Source organism: Oryx dammah, unplaced genomic scaffold, assembly GCF_014754425.2.
Source record: "Oryx dammah isolate SB20612 unplaced genomic scaffold, SCBI_Odam_1.1 HiC_scaffold_6, whole genome shotgun sequence".
Taxonomy (NCBI): domain Eukaryota; kingdom Metazoa; phylum Chordata; class Mammalia; order Artiodactyla; family Bovidae; genus Oryx; species Oryx dammah.
The window spans coordinates 10,988,981-11,013,616 of NW_024070190.1; the positions used below are offsets into that span (position 1 = coordinate 10,988,981).

Genomic DNA, 24,636 nt, shown 5'->3' on the forward strand with positions numbered 1-24,636 from the left:
ACTGGAGTGGGGTGCCATTGCCTTCTCCTGAAAGACACTTTTAAACTGCTCCAATAACAATGTCTTCTGGGACTTCCCTGGTGGTCCTCCAGTGGTTAAGAATCTGTTTTCCAGTGCAGGGGATGCGGATTTGATACCTGGTTGGGGAAGAAGACTGCTCAGTGGCAACTAAGCCCACAGGCCACAACTAGAGAGCCCACGTGCTGCAACAAAGACAGCACAGCCAGACCAGACAGAAACAAGGCCTCTCAATCCGGGTCTCAGGGACTTAGTTTTAGAGCATCCACAGATGGACTTCTGAAGGCGTATGCATCTCTTTAAATTACAGGCAAAATTTTGCAGATATAGACTATTCAAGAAGTGACATTCCTGGGTTCTTCATGCCCTGAAAACCATTTCCACATAGATTATACTGTCCAGTCATAAAAACACCTGCGAAGAGTAAGCTGACATTATTTGATAATAAAACTAAGGTTCAGAAAGACTAAGGCTTGAGGTAAATTTGCTCAAGGTCACATGTAATATTAAGAACCACAAAAAGTGGTGTGCTATTGCAGAAAGGCTGTCACGGCTGTCACCTAAGTTTCATTAGACATGGTTTCTAATCCAAATCTTTGTCTAGTGTAGTAGGTAACCTTGAGCAAGCTACTTAACCTCTCTCTAGGTCTTAGTTACACTACTTATATATTTAATTATGTATAAAGGGGGTATCGAGGAGTGGATATTACCATGTCCTGCCTACATCAGAGCTCTAAGAATCAACTGAATTTATATAAATACACTTGTAGACAAAAGGTAGTAAGTCCTATTGTCCTACTGTTAACCCATGGGTTGGAATTTAAAGTATAAATCATTTAAAACCTTCCAAGTCTCAACAGCAAAAAAGATTATGAGTTGCAAATGTGACACCTATTAACTTGAACAAATTATTGACCATGAGGTACTTTCTTGACTTCTGGGTCCAAGTATATCTAGATTCACTTAGCAGAGTTTTCCAGGCTCACCCATGATGCAAGTACCAGCATTTCATTTCTTATGGCTGAATAAATATTTCATGGCAGGAGTATGATCAGTTGATGGACATTTGGGTTGTTCCCACTTTTTGGCTGTAGGTAACACTGTTGGAAACATTCATACACAAGCCTCCCTCTCCTTCTGTTTTTTTTTTTTCCTTTGACTTCCCTCCCTCCCTTCCTTTCCTTCTCTTTCTTTCATTATATAGAAGACATAAAAAATATATATGTAGTCAATATACAGTGGTACTTTATGATTTTGATTTGCATTTCCCTCTGCTCCAGTATTCTTGCCCAGAAAATTCCAGGGACAGTGGAGCCTGGCAGGCTACAGTCCATGGGGTCACAGAGTCCGACACAACTAGGCAACTGAGCACACACACATGCAATGGTTACTGCTGTTTAACATCTTTTCCTGTGCTCACGGGCCATCTGCATATCACTTTTACAAAACCATCTTTACAATTTGTTGCCTACTGTTAAATGAGGTTGTCACTTAAGAGTTCCTTATATATTTTAGATAAATTTATCTATTATCATTGTACCATTATCAGATTATGATGGGCAAACATTTTCTCCCATTCAGTGGGCTGGCTTTTCACTTTCTTGATAGTGTCTTTGACACTTAAAGTTTTACTTTTGATGGATGTTTCAATTTATTTTTTTCTTTTGATGCTTGTGCTCTTGATGTCAGACCTAAGAAACCATTACCTGATCTATGGTCAAGAAAATGTACACCTGTTTCTAAGGATTTCATAGTTTGAGTTTTTATATTTGTCCTTGCTCTATTTTAAATTTTTAAAAAATTTTGTTTATTTTGGTTGTGCTGGGTCTTGTTGATGAGAGGGCTTTTTCTCCAGTTGCAGCAAGTGGGGGCTACTCTCTAGTTGCAGTGTACAGGCTTCTCATTGCAATAGCTTCTCTTGTTGTGAAGTACAGGCTGTAGAATATGCAGGCTTCGGTAGCTACAGCTCCCAGGCTCTAGAGCACAGGCTCAATACTTGCGGTTCATGGGCTGACTTGCTCCTAGGCATGTGGGATCTTCCCAGACCAGGGATAGAACCCGTGTCTCCTGCATTGGCAGGAAGAATTTTTACCACTGAGTCACCAGGAAAGCCCTTAAATTTTGTAGAATTTGAAGAATCTAACTTCATTCTTCTTAAGGGATGCTCAGATATCCCAGCACCAAAGACTATTCTTCCCCCATAGAATAGTCTTGACACCTTTGTCAAAAATCTATTGACTTATTCAAACCTACAGAATGTGCACCACCAGAAGTGAACTGTATTATAAACTATGGGCCTTGGGCAATTATGACAAGTCAATGTAGTCACGTTCATTGTTAACAAATACACCAACCACTCTGCTGGGGGATGACAGGAGAGGTACATGTGGGTCAGGGGATGTATGGAAAATATCTGTACCTTCCTCTCAATTTTACTGTGAAATTAAAACTGCTCCAGAGAAATAAAATCTTTAATTAAAAATTCAATTCACCATAGACAGATATATGGATTTCTTTCTAGAATCTGAATTTTATTGCACTGATCTATGTATCTATTCTTACACCAATGCTACACTATCTTGATTATTGTACCTTTGTCTTAAGAGTCAAAATTTTAAAATGTGAATCGTTCAACTTTGTTCTTTGTTTCAAAGACTTTGTTGTCTATTCTGTGTCCTTTGAATTTTCAAATGAATTTTAGGATCAGATTCTCTATTTCTGCAAAGTGAAGTTGCAATTTTGATAAGGAATGCATTGAGCCTACAGATCAATTTGCAGAGTATTGCTATCTGAACAATATTAAATCTACAATTCCAAGAACACAGGGTGCCTTTTTATTCTGCAACATTTTATAGCTTTCAGTGTACAATTTGCTGCTGCTGATGCTGCTAAGTCCTTCAGTCGCGACCCCATAGACAGCAGCCCACCAGGCTCCGCCGTCCCTGGGATTCTCCAGGCAAGAACACTGGAGTGGGCTGCCATTTCCTTCTCCAATGCATTAAAGTGAAAAGTGAAAGTGAAATCACTCAGTCGTGCCCGACTCTTAGCAACCCCATGGACTGCAGCCTACCAGGCTCATTCGTCCATGGGATTTTCCAGGCAAGAGTACTGGAGTGGGGTGCCATTGCCTTCTCCAACAATTTGCACTTAGGGTCAATTTATTTCTATATATTTTATTCTTTGTAATGCCATGGGGTCAAAGAACTTAGTCACAACTTAGTGACTAAACAACAACAAAAAATACTATTGTAAATGCAATTATTGTCTTGATTTTCAGATTTCTAATTGCTAGTGTATATAAATACAACTGATTTTTATATACTGATCTTGTATCCTTCAACCTTGCTTAACTCGTTAATTAGTCCTAATGGTCTGAGTGGTTTCATGGATTCTTTATAGAGGTTTTCTACATATAACATCACGTTATCTCCAAACTGAGGTAGTTTTACCTCTTTCTTTACAATCTGCCCCTCTTTTTCTTGCTTAATTGCCTTAGCTAGAGCCTCCAGTACAATGCTGGACATCCTTGCTTTGTTCCTTATCTTAGAGGGAAAACGTTCAGTCTTTCACCATTACAATGCTGTGTGCTTTACAGATGCCCTTTACCAGGAGCTTCCCTGGTGGCTCAGATGGTAGAGTCCGCTTGCAAGGTAGGAGACCTGGGTTTGATCCCTGGGTTGGGAAGATCCCCTGGAGAAGTTGCCTGGAGAATCCCATGGACAGAGGAGCTTGGCAGGCTATATACGTCCACGGGGTTGCAAAGAGTTGGACGTGACTGAGCATGCATACATGCATTTACCAAGATGAGAAATTTCCCTTCTACTGTGAGTTAGTTGAGTATTTATGTCATGAAAGGGTGTCAGATTTTGTTAAATGGTTTTCCTGTTTCTACTGACATGCATCATGTTTCTTCCTCTTCATGCTATTAATACAGCTTATGTACTGATTTTCATGTTGAACCAACCTTGCATTCCTGAGATGGAATTCCAGTGTTGGTCATGGTACACAATCACGGTGCTGGCTCTAGTTTGGTTTACTTGTACAAGTCCTCTATTTCCTTACTGATCTGTCTTGTCTGCCCATCCATTATAGGAAGCTGGGTATTAAATTATCCAACTATTACTGCTGAACTATTTCTCCCTTCAATTATCTCAGATTTTGCTTCATGTATTTTGGGACTCTGTTGTTTTATATATATATATATTTGTGATCGCTATATATTCCCAATGGATTGAGCCTTTTACCAATCCATGCTGTTCTTTGTCTCTAGCCAAAAAAAGTGCTGAAGTCTATTTGTTTAGCTCTCTTGGTTACTGTTTGCATGGAATGTCTTTTCCCATTCTTTTAATCTATTTGTGTGTCTCAATCTAAAGTAAGTCTTTTGTAGTTAGCAGAGAGTTTGGATTAAGATTTTTTAATTCATTTCACCAATCTCTCATTTAAATAACACCTTTCTTTGAGGCACCTTCAAAAAGCCCTAGGGTTCTGCAATCTTTATTATGGAAAAAACACTGATTTAATACATGCAGCAATTACTTGTGAGAGAAATAACCCAATTTTATTTTCAAATTTTTCAGGAACTTGCCATGTTACCTAGAACCAGCTTCTTTTTATAATAAAGATGAAAAACATTATCACAGGTGATGGTATCAAAGCAACCATTTTAAAACTGAGAGACATTCAGGATATATTTAGAGATCCTCTACCATCCAGGCCTAACACCTACTGTGTTAGTATAACATGTAATGTAGAAATGCATCAATAGCCATGGCACCAATCCCCCTGGGGCAGATAGTGCTGACTATGAACCCAAAGGCCACTGCCCCTTCCCCTATGATGGTAACACCCTAATTCAGTTTCTTGTGTTCACTCTTCTCTCAGATAATGGACACTTTGATAGATTAAGGTGATCTCATCTTCCTTTCCACTAGCTGGTTTAAAGGGATAGGAAAGTTACCCAGTTTGGGTCAATGAGAGGTGAAAGGATGTCTTTCCTGAAACTCTCACTACCTCTGGACCCATTTTAAGAAATTATAAATCTCTATATTAAGCAAGTCTGTATCAAGTTTCCTGTTAAGGCTAAAAATTCTTAACAGTTTGATGAAGTATTTCTCAACTGATCAAAAAATAAGCTAAACTATTACATTTTAATATTTTATTAAAAGAGTTCAATTTTAAACATCTATAAGATATTCATCAAGTGGCAAAAGAAATAAAAATATGTAATAAAACTATTTCAGTATCTTTGAATAGGGAAACCAAAAATACATACTACCACCAGAATAAACAACAAACAAACCTAGTCTATTAGGCATGTATATATTTTATTTTCCTTTAGGTGATAATTTTTGGAAAATTACACTTTCCAAGAATAAGCCCTTGCAAACAGAGCTGCTAATCTTTCCAAAAATAAAATCCAATATCCAGACTCTCAAAACTCACAAAACCAAAAGGAAATGTCTAGTTGTCAGCCAACAGTGCCATGCTCAAGTCAGTTTCACACCACAGGGAATAATCTATAACTAATTTTAGTAGGCAAATTCCAATTCTAAATATTACTAGTGAGGCTACTTCTATTACTAGTGATACTACTTGTTATTCCCAACTGTGTTGACAATTGTCTTATTGCTGAATTGTATGTGATAAATCTTCTTTGGCAACTTTTTATGTATCAATTAACACAACTGGACAACTATAAAGATTTGGGTTAACTTAATACTTCAAAGATTTCAAAACTTCATTATAATTATTTAGATGTAATTTCTTATAGATGTTAGAATAGGAAAGCCTCCAAACATGCCTAATGAAATATAATAACAAGATAAATTACTAATCACTAGCTTTTCAGTTGTGTGTGCAATTATATAATTCAACTCAAACATTAGTGACAATATTACAATGTTAGTGCCAATTCTCTATCAAACTTTCTGTGATAAAGGACAAAAATTCAATGTAGAAACTAACATCTGGGTACCTGTCAATTTTTCTGAAAGGCTGTTTCATATGGATTCAAAATGACCTAAAATTAGCCAGAATATAGTATGAATTCTCACTACAATACCTCATAGAATTAAAGTACATTAATAATAATTTTAATTCTAATTCTATGGAATAAACCTATTTTGGAGGCTTGGCACAATATTACCAAGAAATTTAAACAGGAAACTCAAGTCCAGATGTGTATCTAAGAAATCTTTCTATATATTAAAAAAATCACCAACTTAATCTATAAATGTCTTCCACTAAATATTACCACTCCAAAATTCAAACAAAGTAAATTAAAACCGGTATGGCAGAAAGTGCACTCTGAAGCATGTTCACATTTAACAAAGATAAATGACGAAGTTTAGCCAACAAAAATTCAAATAGGCATATATGCAAACACATCTGTATGCAAATTTTCATGAGTAGGATATAAGAAATGATTCATTTTGGTAATTTTATGTACAGCCTGTATACAATTTAAAACAAGTACAACTGAAAACATTTCTAAAGCCACAATAAAGTCAAATGATATACTAAATAACAGTCTTACAAATTGGTCTCTCTTAGGAGTTCTTAAGAGAAAAACAACTGAGTGATGTTATCCTAAGAAATGCCCTCCTCTTGATCAATCATTTCTGTCTTAACTGAAAAGACATCTGCCAGCATATGTTTTGGAATTTCTGAACCTCTGACTTTCAAGGCATAACAAGCATTCTCCACTTTGGCCAGACTTTGTTTCAAAGTATACAGCTTCTTTGAAACCTCATAAGGTCCAGTATTGCCAATGAATGAAAACCCATCATACACCTGACGTAAAAACTGGCTCACTTCAAAGGGAGTGTCAATGTCCCCATTCCCGACACTGTTAATACACATTCGCATCAACTCTCCAGTTAAATCAGCCACTCCCAGAAGGTAATCAACAGGCGTGATTTTCAGTCTCCAAGTACCGCACTGCTTATCCTGTGCATCAGAGGAAGGCTGGTAAAAAAAAAAAAATAAACACACACACACACAAAGAAAATACACTGTGAAAAAGAGTAACTATGTATACACATAAGGTACAAAATCAACAGCAAGTCAATCATACTAATCTTCTCTAAATAAAATGATCCATTTTGTTAAATGACCATTCAAGATGTTATAAGAAGAACTCATGCCCTCAGCAAGGAGTTGAATTTATGACTTCAAGATAATTCTGAAATCTAATATTGTATCATTATAAAATCAACCATTGCCAACTTCACTTGACATATAAAATAAAGATATTCTTAAGGCCTAATGACTTCATCCCATGACAATGACTTACATATTTAAATGGCAAATCATAAAGCCTTCCAGGTTTATGATCCAGTCATGATTTTCTCAGTCACTTAGTCTCTTTCTGGCCTCTCTGTCCCCACTCAGCACTGACCATCATGATTTAACACTCTCTTGCTATATCCTCCTCAGTTTCCTCAGACTCCTATTTTTCTACTGCACCTGCCCAGCAAAAACACACCCTGAGTCAGTATTAAAAACTATTCTTGTTAGTGCTTTATTCAAGTACTGAGTACCACTAGGCTAAAAATAATAATAATGATCACAACTATATAACGTTTGTACCACTACAAATTACTCACCAATCCTTTTACTTATTTCTTAGATGGTTCTTGCCCGTCTCTTTGAAAACTATTTCAAACCTTTACTACTTTTCTCCTCGGCCCCTTACTCAATCCCAAACCTCTTCAGTCTCAGTAAACAATCTTGCCTACTTTCACTGGCTTGGTTATTTGCCAGATCCCCTGGCATAAGCTCTCTCAATTACCTTATCTCTAAAAACAAAATAAAACAAAACAAAAAAACTTATTTATGTCCACATCCATCTTTACCTTCTATCCTTCAGTCTCAGATGATGAGTTGTCCCTCCTCTTGTTTGAGGTTAACTCTTCCAAATGACCTTGACCCATCTCCTCCCACCTCTTCCAGGACCTTGCTTCATAAGGTGTATGCCCTTGGGCAAGTTATTTCATCTCTCTAAACCTCAGTTTCCTCATCTGTAAAATGGGATAACAGTACCTACCTCAGAGGTTTATTTTTAAGGATGAGATAACATTTACCAAGTTCTTGGCATAGTGCCCAACACAAAGTAAATACTCAATAAATGTTAGCTGCTATCACCATTACCGTCACCACACCAATCTCCTCTCTCCACATCAACTTCTCTCTAATGGATTCTTTCTGAAAGAGGAGATGTCTGAACTGTTATTACAAGTCTGATGAGGCTCAGGTGGGCTGCAATTATACTGAAGGACACTTCAGGCAGAAGGAATGCAACAGCAGGCAGATGAGAACTGTGCTGTGTACTTGAGGAACGAGTGCAGTATTTCTTTAGAGTAAAATTTAAAGTAAGAAGTAGTATGGGATGGGTCTAGAAAGACAGAACAAGGGATAGAGCAAGGGGAGAAAGCCACAATAAGAAATTGGAACTTTACCTACAGGTAATAGAGACACTGAGAATTAAGTGGGCAAATGACAGAGTCAAATTTAGGTCTTAGAGATGATTCTGGTTGCTTCGTATCCAGGACATGATTCCTAACACTGCTGGACTTTTCAGAGACCATATGTTCCAATCTTCTCAATATGGAGTATAAGAAATGAGGTCCCAGAAACACTGCAAGTAATATCACTAGTTAATGGTTAGAGCTGGGTAAGTATCCAAAGTCAGCTCCCCAATTAGCCTGACCTGCTATATTTCATTTCTATTAACTGTTAAGAGAACTGACATCTTTTTGGAAAGAATAGATTATGGTGGGAGTGGTGGGGGGTGGGGTGGGGAAGTGGCTGGCATTTTTATAAGTCATTTATACAAATAATTTTTGCTTAAGAAAACATTGCTGTTCTTTGTTTCCATCATTAGAAGGAGTTCCCTGAATATAACTAAAAAAGTTGATTTTGAAGAAAAAAGTATGTTAAAAAAATCAACCAACTGTCAAGGAAATAAATTCTGCTTTACCGATAATATATATTAGAAACCAGGGAAAATAAAATTACTTAAAATGCAATTTTTCACAATGGACTTGAAGTATTTAGGGGAAAAATATCAGGATATTATTGTGCTCAAACTAATATTATTTTTCTCAAAATTTAGATGAAGCAAATAAGGCAAAATATTAACAATTATTGAATCCAGATAGTGGGTACATGGGTGTTCATGTATTACTATTCTCTCCACTTTTCTTGTGCATTTGAATTTTTCGTAAGAAGTTTTAAAGAATTAAATGGTTTGACACTACTCTCAATATGCAAGTCAGAGCAAAATACCTTCCCCTATTGGATTTCCAGAATTTTTAGCACCAAGACGAATGTCTAGCACTGAAAGGAAGTATTATTTATGAATGTGGTCTTAACATTTTGAGAAGACACATGTGTATGACTATGACATCCTAATCGTAGACTAATTCACTACATAAATCCTCAGAATAGAGCATTTACTCCCATTTCTCTTTACTTTCTTGCCCTGATACTTCCATTCTGCACTGCAGAGCATCGAAAGGGAAGAACCGTAATTTGGCAGATATGTTTAAGAATCAGGGTCACACAGGCTCGCCTGACTTCTTTCTGTGATTCAGTCTTTACTAAATGAACAAAAAATATGAAAGAATTTTCCTTCTCAAGATGAATTTCCTCAATAAAATTCGTGTAATTTTTAAAATTGAGAAAATATATGGTTTCCTTGAAGTAAGCTATACCTGTCATGCCAAATTATCTCACTTTTCAGTATTAACATTTTATTAACATTCAAGAAAATATGATTTCCACACCTTCTTCCACTTTCTGCCTACCTGATTTTTTAAAATAATAAAGAAAAACTGATGAAAAATAAAGAAAAGAAAAAAAAACTGTTTAACTGTACCTTTAAGTGTATTAATATCTTAGGAGACTATCTAATACTCAAATTTTTATCTGATGGCCTGAATATTGTATCTTGAAACTCAGGGGGAAAAAACAATATTTGCTTAAAAGTTGAATTACACTATTTCAGATACAAGCATTATGAACTCAGTGATTAACATCTCTCACTGTATCATAATAACTTTATATTGGCCCTTATAATGACTACTAACTACTGAGCACCTATGTGGCATGTGCTGTATGCTACCTCACTTCAAGTCTTTAACTCAAATCCTTTAAAACACCCCTTTGAGGTAGATGCCTGGCACAGGGGCCCCGTGGCACACGGTGAGAAACACTGGGAGAGTGGCGAGGGCGCTCCTGGCTTTGGCTCAGGACACCTGGCTCCCAAGTCAGCTGCACAAGTGTGTGACTAGGGCTTGAAAAGTCACTTAGACTCTGTAAAAGCCGTATGTGAAATGAGGGTAGTTAAGTCTTACCTCGTAAGTTTAATAGAAGGATTGAATGAGATAGTGTTTATAAAGGGCACTAGCAGATACACAGTAAAACTAAGAGTGGACTTACACAATAGTCGCTCCATAATGCTTACAAAAACGGGTACTGTTCCCCCCAACCTACCCACAGGTGTTGAGCCACTAACTAATGTATTTAGAAAGACCATTTCCCTAGTTGGGAATCTATGAAATCACACTTTAGAAAAAGGACATTTTCATCTCAATATTCTTTGCATTATAAGCCAATGAATCTCCTACAATCATCACAGTGCTGTGTAAACTATGTAATAAATGTGAAATATGATTTTAAATTCTTACAGTCTTATTTTCTTTCCCATTGTCTTCTGTTGAAAAAATCAACTGTTTATTAATTTCATCCATACTGATAAGTGATCGTGTTTTGATGAAGTGTTGAAAAGAGACAGCCTCCACATATTCCTGCAGTCCTGAAAAACCAACAGGAAAATTACTAAGGAACAACCACTAAATTAGTAAGAATGTCACAGTAAAGGACTTCAAACTAATCACCATCTAGTTCAAGAAAAGCTTAGCGGTTACTATTCCATCAGCCCTAGATTTGATTCTGAGGACACACCACCTGGGGGTAGCTGGTGGGGACTGGCACTGCACACAGCAAACGTTCCTGTGACTGAACTTAAGACGGCTCACACAGAAACGTGTTCAGAGTCCTCCTTGTATTTCATGAGTCCATTAGTCTTAAAAATCTACCCTCTCCTACAGAGAAATGGCAAAGATTTTCAGAAAAATACTTTTTTAAAAGAATTTAAGAAAGGGCTATTACCAAAATTCTGGTAGGCTTTAATAGAACTTATACAGGTTAGTTTTTCTTCCCTTAAGCAGCAAAAATAGACAATCACATGAGATAAAATTAAAAGATAATTTGGCTCTTCCTTAAAATGTTCCTAGGTCAAAAACCCCAAACACTGTAAATAATGAAGGTTAAAGTGTCAAAATTCAAAATAACATTTTCCTCATACTTCAAATTAAATCCTTTCTGCTTCAGTAGTTGAATTTTTTTTTTTTAAAGCTAATGAGTAATAATACCAGTTGCACCAGATGTAAATCCTACAGAGTCCACTCTGAATTAAAGGTCAGTAAAGGTCAAAAATACTGCTATACTTTTTCAAGTGTTTTAAAACAACCAAATTCTATACCCATACTTTTCAGCATTATTTTATTATATCTTAATCTATAAGGTAATACTCACAGGGAAAAAAGTGTTTCTTAAAATTATTATCATTACTGTCAGTTTAAGAAACTTGGTCTTCTTTTTGAAGGCTTTATTATAAAAAATAGGAAGAGGAAAATAAGTTCAGAAATCAAAGTCAGAACCTGGTAGGGTCATCTGTATTAAGTTCTCTTTCTAACACTTCTCCTGACAGAGTCCTGCACTCACATGACGTCCCAGTAGCTAACACTAAACATTAGGCCCGGCGGCAACAGTGTCAGAAGGCTGACCACTGCCGTACCGTCACATCAATCACATCAAGTGCCACGCAAGGGTCACAGACAAAAAGGAGATAGACGACCTGGTTCTTACAGCAATAAAAGTAAATAACTAAATGAAAATATCCTGACTTATTTTGAACAGCAAATGATGCTGAAGTAAAGTCAGAATATAGGTGCTGACAGAGCAAGAGACGATCGGGTACTTTGTTCAATAAACCATAACGTCCTGCGAAATGAAGCAACAAAGCTGAGTTCAACAGAGCAGACAACACCTTTTAACATTTACAATAAAAATACTTTCGTAAAATTTCAGTTTTATGAATAGGTTAATAAAATCCAGTTCCCTTTCCTAACAACAATCTATATTTCTCATTTCCTTCCAGAAATACTTCAGGCATACAAAAGCAAACAGCAAAACTTAAGAGTCACTCATTATATAACTAAATAGCTGTACCACAATTACCTCTTACAAATGGGAGCTAAAGAACATATGTGCACAAAGATTTATGTATAAAGATATCCATCACTGCAATCATTATAAAAACAAAAATGGAAAAAATTTACAAGATCAATAACAGAAGTGCCACTTGTCAATTTACTGTCTCACAGCTTCGTCAATGCACATAATGGAGATGGACCTCTTGCCAGCTGGCACACACCAGGCCTAACTGCTAGGGGGCCCTGGCAGGACCGCACAGGAGGAACAAGCTCTGCTTCCGGCGTGCCCAGTCTGCAGCAGCTTTCGAAGCGCGGGGAGCCAGCAGCTAGAGGCAGCAGCAGCACCAGGTCCCTCCCTGGGGGCAGGTTCTCTCTGTGACCCAGGGCGGTTCCCAGTGAGCCACCTCCGTGGGCAAGGAGTCATGGTTCAGCCCCTCTCCGTGGAGAGCTTCCCGAAGACGCCATCAGGGCATCTCAGCCATCCGACGGCCCATGACTTCAGTGGGCTAAGCTGGGCGCAGGGGTGGACTTCACCAGATGTGTTCCTTCCATGGATGTGGATTCCTCCTCTGATTTCCTGTACTCTTTAGAGTTCATGGTTCCTCTTATAAAGAAGTCCCCTATACAGTTAATTCTTTATATTAACCCTTCCCTATTCATTGGAAAAGACCCTGATGCCGGGAGAGGGCAGAAGAGGGTGACAGGATGAGATGGTTGGATGAGAAGCCTGGAGGGCTGCAGTCCATGGGGGTCACAAAGAGTCGGACACAACTTAGCGACTGAACAACAATGCAGTTTCTGTTTCCTGTTTGGACACTGATGACTACAATAGGGACTTAAGAAAAATAAATACTGGTACTGTATCTCCTTCACCCCTAGAACTCCTATAGACAGGTGTTTCATCGTAAAAGGCCAGCCAAGGTGCCTGTCCTCAGGATCAAGATGCAATCCTAGCAGGAACCTTAACACAGATGCTTCCTTCCTTATTTGAGGTTTTCCACTTGATGTTCTTTACTGGATGCTGTCAACATTTACACTCACTCAGATCTCTCCCATCCAAAGGCCGTATCTTTCCTCCCAACTACTGCCCGATATCTCTACTCCCCTCCACAGTTAAATTTCTTAAAGTAGCTTCTTAATAACCACATCTCACACTTCTCAGCCTACTTCATTCCAGCTTGATCACACCTCTAGGCCAAAACAGCTCTAACTTAAAATTATGCCAGTTAATGAATCTAATGGACATTTTTTTCACTCTTAATTATGTAGCACCAATCAGCATTTTGACCACTTTTCCCCTTGCTTAAACAAGCTTCCCGTTGGTCCCTTCTATGGCATCTTTTCCTAGTTCCCCTTTCTTCTACCTCTCTAGCCATGTCTTCTTAGTCTCTGCCAGTCCTAGGCTCTCAAATTACCTATGCTAAGTCACTGCAGTTGTGTCTGACTCTGTGTGACCCCACAGACAGCAGCCCACCAGGCTCCGCCGTCCCTGGGATTCTCCAGGCAAGAACACTGGAGAGGGTTGCCATTTCCTTCTCCAACAAATTACCTATACTTGGCTTCAATTAATGCTGCCATCTCCCAACTTTACATCTCTGGTTTAAACCACATATATCCAAACGCATATTTGACAATCCCATCAGAGGGACCTCAAAAATCAATATAAAATATTCCTTCTAAACCTAGCCATCTTTGTTTTGCCGATCCTGGCCATACTGCCATCTATTTTTCCCCCTCTTTCTCGTCCATTCTCACACCACAGACTTTTTAATAGTCTTGTAAATAGTCTTTTTTGCCTATTTAATAACTATAATTAATAACGGTTTAATAATAATGACCCCATCACCACCCTGCTTAAAGCCTAAATAGCTTTCCATGGCTCTAAGAATACAGAGGAAAATCATTAACATGGTTTATAAGCACCTGCTTAATTTCAACCCCCATTTACATCAACTCATGCTATGGGCAGGTAGTTATACATTTATATATTATACTCATGTAGTTATACATTTCAAAGATGGATATGTAAATCCATACAAATCCTTTAACAAAAGCACATTTTTGAATAACACTCTCTGAATTTTCCTACTTCTTCAGTATTTCTAGGCATAATCTTGCCCCCAAATTCCTAAAGTTGGCTTACATTTCAGGGCCATGTTGAACAAAAATAGTATTTTAAATGCTGCAAATACAAGCAGCAAAGTTCTTGTCATGTAAGATTCCATCAGTTGAAGGTGGTGCAAGCAAGCTTCCCTGGGGCTTTATGCTTAAGGCTCAATGATTTCATCAAGCAATGGGTATAAGCCAGTGTGAGCCTATAGGTGAACGATGACTTTATCTACACACCTATAATCTCAAGCTGATTTGACAGACAGGGTACAAATTCCAGTGTGTAGTTCAAGGTAGAGGAAATCAGTCAGAAGAGAGGTGATCACTTACACTGAACCAGTCTCGTCTCTGCTCTCTCACGGTAACACTATGTGATGGTTCATCTGGTGCTCAGGCCAAACACCTGTTAAATGTGGGTGTGAAAGTACTCTCAAGATGTGATTAACATTTAAATCAAGACTCTGGGTAAAGCAGATAACCCTCCAAAATGGTGAGGGGTGGGGGTGGAGGGAACACCCATCCAACCAGCTGAAGACCTTAAGAACGAAGCATGAGGATTGCCAACTAAGTAATTCTGCCCAAAACTATGGTAGAGAAATGCTGCCTAAGTTTCCAGCTCGCAGATTTCAGATTCAAGACTGCAGCATCAACTCTTTAAAGAAATTCCAGCCTGCTGGCCTGCTCTACAAATTTCATAGTTGCTAGCCCCCAAATCATGTGAGTCAAGCCCTTAAAATAAATTACTACCTACCTGCCCCATCCCCCTACCTCATGAGGCCTATTGATTCTGCTTCCCTGGAGAATTTCGGGAATGGTGTGTCTGGTGAGATAGAATGCTCACATAACCAAGTGTGCACATAACTTACGCACATATTTCTGTCGTCTCTCCTTGACTCTGTGCTCGATTTTTTTTCAGTTCCTCGCCCACACTGCGCCCTCTCTGACTTCAGGGGATTTTGTATGCTGCTCCCTCAGCCTTCATTCCACGCTCTCCTCTTTTTCAACCCCATGTACTAATCCTTTCACGTTCCATCAACAGCACCTCTGAAGAAGCTGCCTGACGCTACCACATTCTAAGTCAAGGCCTTGTTATATGCTGTCCTAGTGCCATGAGCCCTTCCTCTGTGGCACTGGTCAAAGCTGTACTATTTAAACAACGTGACAATCTTTAACAAATGTCCACTTCCATCTCTTGCTAGAAGGGCAACACCATGACTACCGTGTTCACTACTTACCCTCTGTGCCTGATGTAACAGGTACAAAAACAGAGTTAAATGAGGCAGATCCATGTTTGAAAACCTATTCCGTAATTTAAAATTTTAAATGTTTTACAGGGACAGTTAATAAATAGGAAAATGTGCATGTCAGAAAAAAGGACAAAATGCAATAAATAAATAAAAATTAAAACACAATATATACACTATGATTATAAAGTCAGAAGGAAACAAGAAAAACTTGTGACTTAACATCACAAGAACTCTTACCACCTTGGCTCTCTAAGCAAGGTGGTTTAAATCATCCTAGAGGAAATACTGTTACACTGAGATAGTCTGTTTACAGAGATCACTGGGGGAAAATTATGTCCAGGAAATTTGATTCTGTTCAAGGAAAGACTGAAATTCCAGGACCTATCTACCACAATGCTTAAGAAGGGCATCCCAGAGTAAATGTCCTTTCAGGAGTGTTTGGATGTGCAAGGGGAGAAGTGGAGCTCAATTTAGGGCAAGAACCACAGAAGTGAAATGGCCTGCATAACTGAAGAGAAATAATTTCAAGTTTCAAAGTTCAGCAGTGGGAGAGGAATAAGAATTTTTAAAAAGAAAAGAAAACAAGCGTGAAAAGGCAAATTAATATTTTTAATACCATTCCTAATACTGAATGAACTTTAAAAAAGATACTAACTACAGGAGAACATATTGGTAGAACATCACTTCTTTATGAATAGAAAAAGATATCTGGCTGAATTCATTAGTTGTAGAATTATTTTATCCACATGAGCCAACTCAAATCATGGAAAATTATTTTAATGAATGTATTTTAAAAAATGATTTGTAGTTAATAAAATCAACTAAGTACAACCAACTTCCAGGAGGACTATGTCTCAACTATAAAACAAAAGTAAAAAAAAAAAAAAAAAAAAAACAAAAGTACTAGATACCATGATCTTTGTGGTACTTCTCAAATTTAGACTGGTATGAACTATTCTTCCTATTGAAATATCAAAAAAAAAATTCATCTTAGTGAAACCAAATTATGTGGCAACTGAACAGGAATGCCATTTGCTTCTGGAACAAAGCACTTCCCTGAATGATGTTGCTAAAATTTTGCAATTTTATGAAAAAATGCACATAAAAAATATAATTCACCAAACAGGGTAAAGAACATAAAATTAAACATTTCAACCATTTTTAAGCATATAGGTGTGCTGCATTAAGTGCACTGACTTTGCTCTGCAACCAATTCCCACCACTGGGCATTCCCTGGAGGTCCAGTGGTTAGGATCCCATGTTTTCACTACTGAAGGCTCAGGTTCGACCTCTGCTCAGTGAATTAAGATCCCACAAAGTCACATGGTTTGGACTCTCAAAAAACACACACACAAACAAAAACAAAAAACTGAATCTCTATGCCCATTAAATGACTTCTCATTCCCTCTCTTTCAGCCTCTAACAACCAGTATTCTACTTTGTCTCTATGAGTTCAGCTCCTCTGGGTACCTCATATAAATGGAATCATATGCTATTTGTCGGACTTCCCTGGTGGCTCAGGAGTAAAGAATCTGCCTGCCAAGGCAGGAGACGTAGATTTGATCCCTGGGTCAGGAAGATCCCCTGGAGAAGGAAATGGCTACCCACCTTAGTATTCTTACCTGGGAAATCCCATGGACAGAGGAGGCTGGCAGGCTACAGTTTATGGGGTCACAACAGAGTTGGATGCACCTGAGCAACTGAGCAACAAATGGTATTTGTCCCTTTGTGACTGGCTTATCTCACTGAGCATCTACCCATGTTGTAGCATGTGTCAGAATGCCCTTCCTTTCCAACTGATAAGGCCAAACAATACTCCACGGCACGAATATACCCAATTTTATCTATTCACCCACCGATGGACACCTGGGTTGCTTCCGCCTTTCAGGTATGGTGACTAACACTCCTATGATGATAAGTGTACAAATATCTGCTCGATTCCCCTTCCAATTCTTTCGGGTATATACTCAGAAGTCTCCAACAAAATTTTTTAAAAATACATAAGAAAAATATTGGTAGTGTCTAAGTCGAGTGTCAGTGTAAGATCACGTATCTGGGAGTTTACACATCCACCTTTCAAAGCTCGCTGTAACTTTACATTGCTGTATTACTATCCTTACTTTATGGATGAACAAACTAGAAATTCACTCAGACCACTTCAGGAGTAAATTCAAGGCCTTCCCACTTTACTTATTCAACTCCATGTAAAACATACTCATTTTTTCTCATTTTCCCCACTAAACCTCTAGGTCAGTTTTTCTCCATGCTTCCTTTACCTGTTCTCTCGTCTCTGGTACTATATTCTTTCACCATTCTATGCTAGTCTGTGCCTATGTTGCTCTCTCTCAAATCTTTTTCTACCTATAAAAAGAGTTTAAATGTTCTGATACATTCTAATCAAGGTAGCACTCATTTCTTCAAACCTACTACATAAAGCTTATACTTCAATTAAATGCTTCAGTAGGCTTTGCATGATCACCTATTTTACACCCTAGAACTGTGAAGGCAAGAATCATCCCTTTGATACAACTCTGCTCCTTTCTCCATTCCCCAAGATAGTACTTCATATACAAAACAGACTCAGATGCTTAGTAAACTGCTTCTAATGCAATTTATAATGACTGTTCCTCCTCAATAGCTTTATGAAACTTAAGTGTTTTGACAAAAATATTGGTATTTGGTATTCAAATGTTTAGAACTATCTAATTGTCCTTTATCTATAGTACTTTGGATTTAAGTCCACTAAGAAAGACATATTCTTATAAACTTATAGAGTTTAAACTGATGAAGTTCAGAATTAGTGGGCTTATCTGATTTATTTTCATATGGGAAAAAAAGGATATGGAATAAGAGCCCTAAAAATTCACCTGTGGTATTAATCTCTATTAAGGTGGGTGGCTATCAAATATTACATTTTCAAGTTTATCTAAAGTCACTATTTAAGTTGTTCTTGTGATGTATTTGATTAAGTCACCTCAGAGACAAGGGGACCAACTTCTACTCCATAGAAATTAGGTTTCAATATATACCATAAAGAAAGTTCAAGGACATCTGGCCCCAAATACTGAAAGCATTTTTGGTCACATCTAGGTAAAAGGATGTTTAAACAAGTTATGTTTCAGCTTGATGAAAAGGACATCCGCTATTTCCAGTGAATAATCCCCAAGGTGAAAATTTTCAATCTACTGCCATATTCTATCAAACAATGCCTTCCCCTTCTGCTTCTGCCTTGGATGAAATCCAATTAGAATTATTTACAAAATCAGCTGCCAGTAAGAGAGAAGTCTGTAGGTTGCTTTTATGTAATTTGTTATTTTCCACCTTTTTCTATGAGAACATGTACAAGGAAACCCAATGAAAGGCTTCTGATTATTTTTATTTATTCTTATAATATTTAAGCAATATACATTCTGCCCACATCTCCATCAAAAATCATACAGTGATTTCATCATAACTCAAACTACAAATCTCAACTTTCTTTCCAAGCTTCTAGTGTTATAGAATACTGTCTGACATTTGACCCAGCAATTCCTCTTAGGTATATACCCAAGAGAACTGAAAGCATGTGTTCACACAAAGACTTGTACGAACATTCATAACAGTATCATTAACATAATCATAAGCAGAAACAACCCAAATGTCCAAAAACTAATGAATGGATAGACAAAATGTAGTATATATGCACAATGAAATACTATTCAGTCATAAAAAAGAAAGTGCTGATAGAAGCAATGACATAGATTAACCTTGAAACATTATGCTAAGTGAGGAATTCAGACACAGAAGGCCACACCCTGTATGATTCTGTTTCTATGAGATGTCTAAAACAGGCAAATCCATGTAGACAGAAAGCAGATTAGTGCTTGCCTTGGGGTGAGGGAAGGGAAATGGGGAATGACTGCCAATGGGTAAGGGGTGTCCTTTAGGAATGATGAAAATATTCTGGTATTAGCTAATGGTGATAGCTGCACAACCTTGTGGTTATGCTAAAGATCACTGAACTGTACAATTTAAAAAGGTTAATTTTATGATACATACATTATATCTCAGTCTTTAAAATGGCATTTATAGCTATTTTAAAGAATACAACATGAATTTTTTCAAAAGTTACCTTTACCAGATCACTGAAACATTAACGTAAAATCACATCTGGGTTTGATTCACAGGCCATCTGCTAAAAAAATGTATTCTCAAACATGTAACTTGTATACAGATAATAAATACGTACTACCAACAGTGAAACAAATGCAAAGCCACTAATTGGGATTTCGTCTATCTGAGCAAGGCTTTTACTTTAGCACTGAAGAGTGTGTGTTAGGCAAATCGGTATTACTGAATTTTTACCTAAAATGAAAATAAATTTTAGGATTTAGCACACTATTACAGATTAATTCTGCTAAATTCCACAGGGAAGAGAAACAACTTTTGTTAACAGTTATGTCCCAGAGTAAGAAATGCTTTCCACTAACATATACCATTTAATTTTCAAAGCACTCCATGCAGCAGCTGTTACAGTTCCCCAACAAAGAAGCCAGGTCTGCAGCAGCAGACTTTGTAGCAAAGTCTCTTTCTCTGCTTCACCTCACTGAGTTTAAAAGCAAACCTGAATGAGCAGAAAAGTTAACAGCAATCTGGAGAGCTTCTGAATCCCCTAGAACTGACTGTAGGATCCTGGGAGAGGATCACACTCTTTTCCTATTGCAATCGCTATAATACTCCCTGAAACAATTCTTGTCAGCACTTTCAACTCACTTGTCCCTTTGAGTGATAGTCAAAATATTTTAACAGGGATATAAATTATTACCAATCAATATAAACCTAGAATTTTAAATATATTCTTTTATTCCCTTACAATATTAAAATACATGTATTATAAAACCTGCTTCCCAAGTGATTTAAGACACATCATAAACAATCCATCAAACCATCCTGATAATTCTTCAGTCATTTCTTGATTTTCAGATGTTGTTAGAGTGATCTTTCATTTGATTTGTCTTTCAGCTAAATGAGCCATGCCTGATACTGGGAACATCATCAAGCTTTTCCCATGACTTCTTCCACTAAAATGATGGTCACTAGGTGACTGGGGATCCTGCCCACGTGGGACTTCACAGGCCTGCCTCCATGTCCGCTTCCATCTCTCCCTACCGGTCATCAAACCTCTGCTCCGTTCTCATCGCTCACTCTCTTTAACCACTGGAGGATGAAGAGAGCAGAGGAGAAACGAAAGGAAGCACATGATGTCACTTGGGTGTGTGTGTCCTTTGGTTGTCTGCTAGGACCCAGGGCAGAGTCCCCTCCCCAGACCTCTTCCTCTGCATGGAAACAGCAGCTCCCCTCTCCTGAGTGTGTCTCACACAAACCAAAGTTCCTGGAACTGACCTCACAACCTGTTACTGCAACCTGAGGAGACAGGCTTCTGCTACTGGGACCCTAGTCCATCAGATACTCCATTCTATTTCCTTCAGTTAAGATTCCACAGGTATGCAGTCTTTGGCTTTCTTCTCACTCTACGCTTACTTTGGACTATTTTATCCTTGTCTATAAATTCAACTATAGCTTATAACTGATGCCCCCATGGCTGTAACTATACCCCAAGTTTCTAAACCCATTAGGAAACTGCTCGGGTGCCATATTAACCACATCCAAAACCCAATTTGTCTTCCATCTCTTAATAAATAACATCCGTGCTTAACCAGCTGGCCAAACCAGAAACCTAAAGGTTTTCCTAGTTTATTCCCTTTTCTTTGCACTTTTTAAAAAGGCCATATTCTAAGAACATGCCCTTTCCTCTTCCTCCCTACTGCTTAGACAAAATGGAGACGTCCTAACTCCACACCAGGAATGACTGCCAGAGCCTCCTGACTCACCTCCCTGCCTCCAGCCTTCCTCCCAAATAAATATGATAAAATCATAAGGGAAAGCAGACTTGAAGTGAGGATATCTGAGGTCCAGAAGTCAGACCGGTCTCTTACTAGGTGTATAAACTAAGGGAAGTCTATTAAGTTGCTGCACTTCAGTTTCCTCATTTGTAAAATACAAACATCTACCTACACTGTAGGTTATATATGAACTAATATGTCAGTGTCTGGTACAAGAGCCCTCTGTAACTACTGAATTAAACTGAAGTGGGAATTATTAAAATAAGAGTGCTGGGCATTAACTTTTGTTGGAACAATATTCTGTTGTTGCTACTACTGTGCAGTCTCTAAGTCGTGTCTGACTCTGTGACCTCGTGGACTGCAGCCCGCCAGGCTCCTCTTTCCTCCACTATCTCTCAGAGTTTGCTCAAATTCACATCCACCGAGTTGATGAAGCTATCTGACTATTTCATCCTCTAACCGTCCCCTCCCCCTTTTTCCTTCAATCTTTCTCAGTATCAGGGTCTTTTGGAGCTTCAGCTTCAGCAGTTAGTGTTCAGGGTAGGTTTCCTTTAGGATTGACTGGTTTGATCTTCTTGCTGACAGTGGGACTCTCAACTTCTCCAGTACCACAATTCAAAAGCATCAATTCTTTGACGCTCAGCCTTCTTTGTGCCCCAGCTCTCACATCCATACATGACTAGCGGAAAAACCATTCCTTTGACTATACAGACCTCCATCAGCAAGGTGATGTCTCCGTTTTTTAATACGCTGTCTAGGCTTGTCACAGCTGTCCTTCCAAGGAGCAAGCATCCTTTAACCTCATGGCTGCAGTCGCCATCTGTGGTGCTTCTGGAGCTCGAGAAAATGAAGTCTGCCACTGTTCCTATTTCTTCCCTATCTGTCTGCCATTAAGTGATGGGACTGGATACCATGATCTTAGTCTTTTGAATGTTGTTTTAAGCCAGCTTTTTCACTCTCTTCTTTCACCTTCATCAAGGGGCTCTTTAGTTCCTTTTCACTCTCTCCCACGTTCGGTCATTAGGGTGGTATCATCTGCATATCTGGGTTGTTGATATTTCTGCTGGCAATCTTGATTCCAGCTTGCAATTCACCCAGACTGGCATTTCACACGCTGCACTCTGTGCATAGAAGTTAAATAAGCATGGAGACAACATACAGCCTTAAGGCACCCTTTCCCAATTTGGAACCAGTCAGCTGTTTCATGTTCGATTCTCAATGATGCTTCTTGACCCACATACAGGCTGCTCAGTGGACAGGTAAGGTGGTCTGGTACTCTCATTTCTTAATGAATTCTCCACAGTGTGTTGTGATCCACACAGTCAAAGGCTTTAGTCAATGGAGGAGATGTTTTTCTGCAACTCCCTTTTTTTCTCCATGATCCAATGCATGTTGGCAATTTGATCTCTGGGTCCTCTGCCTCTTCAAAAACTCAGCTCGTACATCTGAAGTTCTTGGTTTATGAACTGTTGAAGTCTAGCTTGAAGGATTTTGAGCATAACCTTACTACCATGTGGAATGAGTGCAACTGTACAGTAGTTTTAACATTCCTTGGCATTGCCCTTCTTTGGGACTGGAATGAAAACTGACCTGTTCCATTCTGTGGCCACTGCTGGGTTTTCCAAATTTGATGATACCTTGAGTGCAGCACTTTAACAGGATCATCTTTTAGGATTTAAATAGCTCAGCTGGAATTCCATCACCTCCACTAGGTTTGCTCATAGTAATGCTTCCTAGGGCCCACTTGCCTTCACACACTCCATGATGTCCAGCTCTAGATGAGTGACCACACATTAGGATCATTAAGACTTTTTTGTATAGTTCTGTGTATTCTTGCCATCTCTTCTTAATCTCTTATGCTTTTGTTAGATCCTTACTATTTCTGTCCTTTATCATGCCCATCCTTGCATGAAATATTCCCTTGTTATCTCCAATTTTCTTGAAGAGATCTCTAGTCTTTTCCATTCTATTGTTTTCTTCTATTTCTATGCATTGTTCATTTAAGGCGGCCTTCTTAGGGAGGGGGGTTCAGGAACACGTGTACACCCGAGGCAGATTCATGTTGATGTATGGCAAAACCAATACAATATTGTAAAGTAATTAAAAAATAAAATTAAAATTAAATTAAAAAAAGAAGGCCTTCTTATCTCTCCATGCTATTCTCTGGAACTCCACATTCAGTTGGGTGTATTTCTTCCTTTTTCCCTTGCCTTTTGCTTCTCTTCTTTCCTCAGTTATGTGTAAAGCCTCCTCAGACTTTGCTTTCTCGCATTTCTTTCACTTAGGGATGGTTTTGGTCACTGCCTCCTCTACAATGTTATGAACCTCCATCTACAGTTCTTTAGGCACTCTTTGTTTACCAGATCTAATCCCTTGAATCTATTTGTCACCTCCACTGTATAATCATGAGGGAGTTGATTTAAGTCATTCCTGAATGGTCCAGTGGTTTTTCCTACTTTCTTCGATTTAAGCCTGAGTTTTGCAATAAGGAGCTCATAATCTGAGCCACAGTCAGCTCCAAGTCTTGCTTTTGCTGACTATATAAGACAATATTTAAAACTTCCTTAAACAAAGCAATGGTTTTTTTTGTCTTCTTTCCAATGTATTAGATCATAGTTTAGAGGCCATTATTCTTCCAAAATGTTACCCTAGCTCAATGTGCGTGATCATATTAAGAAGTAATAATAAATTACTTTAAGGGACACTATTGTTACAATAAGGACCTCTCTGACTTGGTGCATGTATGTTCAAACTGAGTAGGAAGTTCTCTCACCCATGCTTCCTACTTAGCATTCCTACCCCAAGCCTTACCAACTGACAGATGTCAAGAGTAACGTGATGAAACAGGATTTCAGAAAAGCAGTAAGAATGTTCAGAGATAAAAAGAGAAACTGGGTGAAAAGACCTGCCTACACTTGGACAATCTAAGTAGTGTGTATCCAACATTTACCTTAAAAGAATGGTCACAAACAGTCTCTTTGAGCCAGAAAATGCCTATGACAGATTTTCTCATGGTTACAGGATTCACCACAAAAGTTTGTAATATGATATAAACAATTAATTGCAATCAAAGCAGTCACAAAAAAATGTACCCTGAAT

General features: G+C 38.2%; 1 protein-coding gene across 3 annotated transcripts in view; it reads right to left on the reverse strand.

The window, feature by feature from the left end:
- Nucleotides 1-5,320: 5,320 nt before the first annotated feature.
- The window catches only part of TSNAX (translin associated factor X), a 35,696-nt gene continuing 16,380 nt past the window's right edge, over nucleotides 5,321-24,636 (reverse strand). The window contains exons 5-7 of one of the 3 annotated variants that reach the window (XR_005721409.1): nucleotides 10,710-10,837; nucleotides 7,875-8,039; nucleotides 5,321-6,984 (exon numbers count right to left, since the gene is read on the reverse strand). Coding sequence is in view for 2 of the 3 variants with exons in the window: in XM_040242746.1 (XP_040098680.1) it covers nucleotides 6,607-6,984; nucleotides 10,710-10,837 (506 nt within the window). In the remaining variant the exon portion in view is untranslated. The remainder of the gene's footprint in view (nucleotides 6,985-7,874; nucleotides 8,040-10,709; nucleotides 10,838-24,636) is intronic. The other 2 variants (XM_040242746.1, XM_040242747.1) reach the window with 2 other exon arrangements.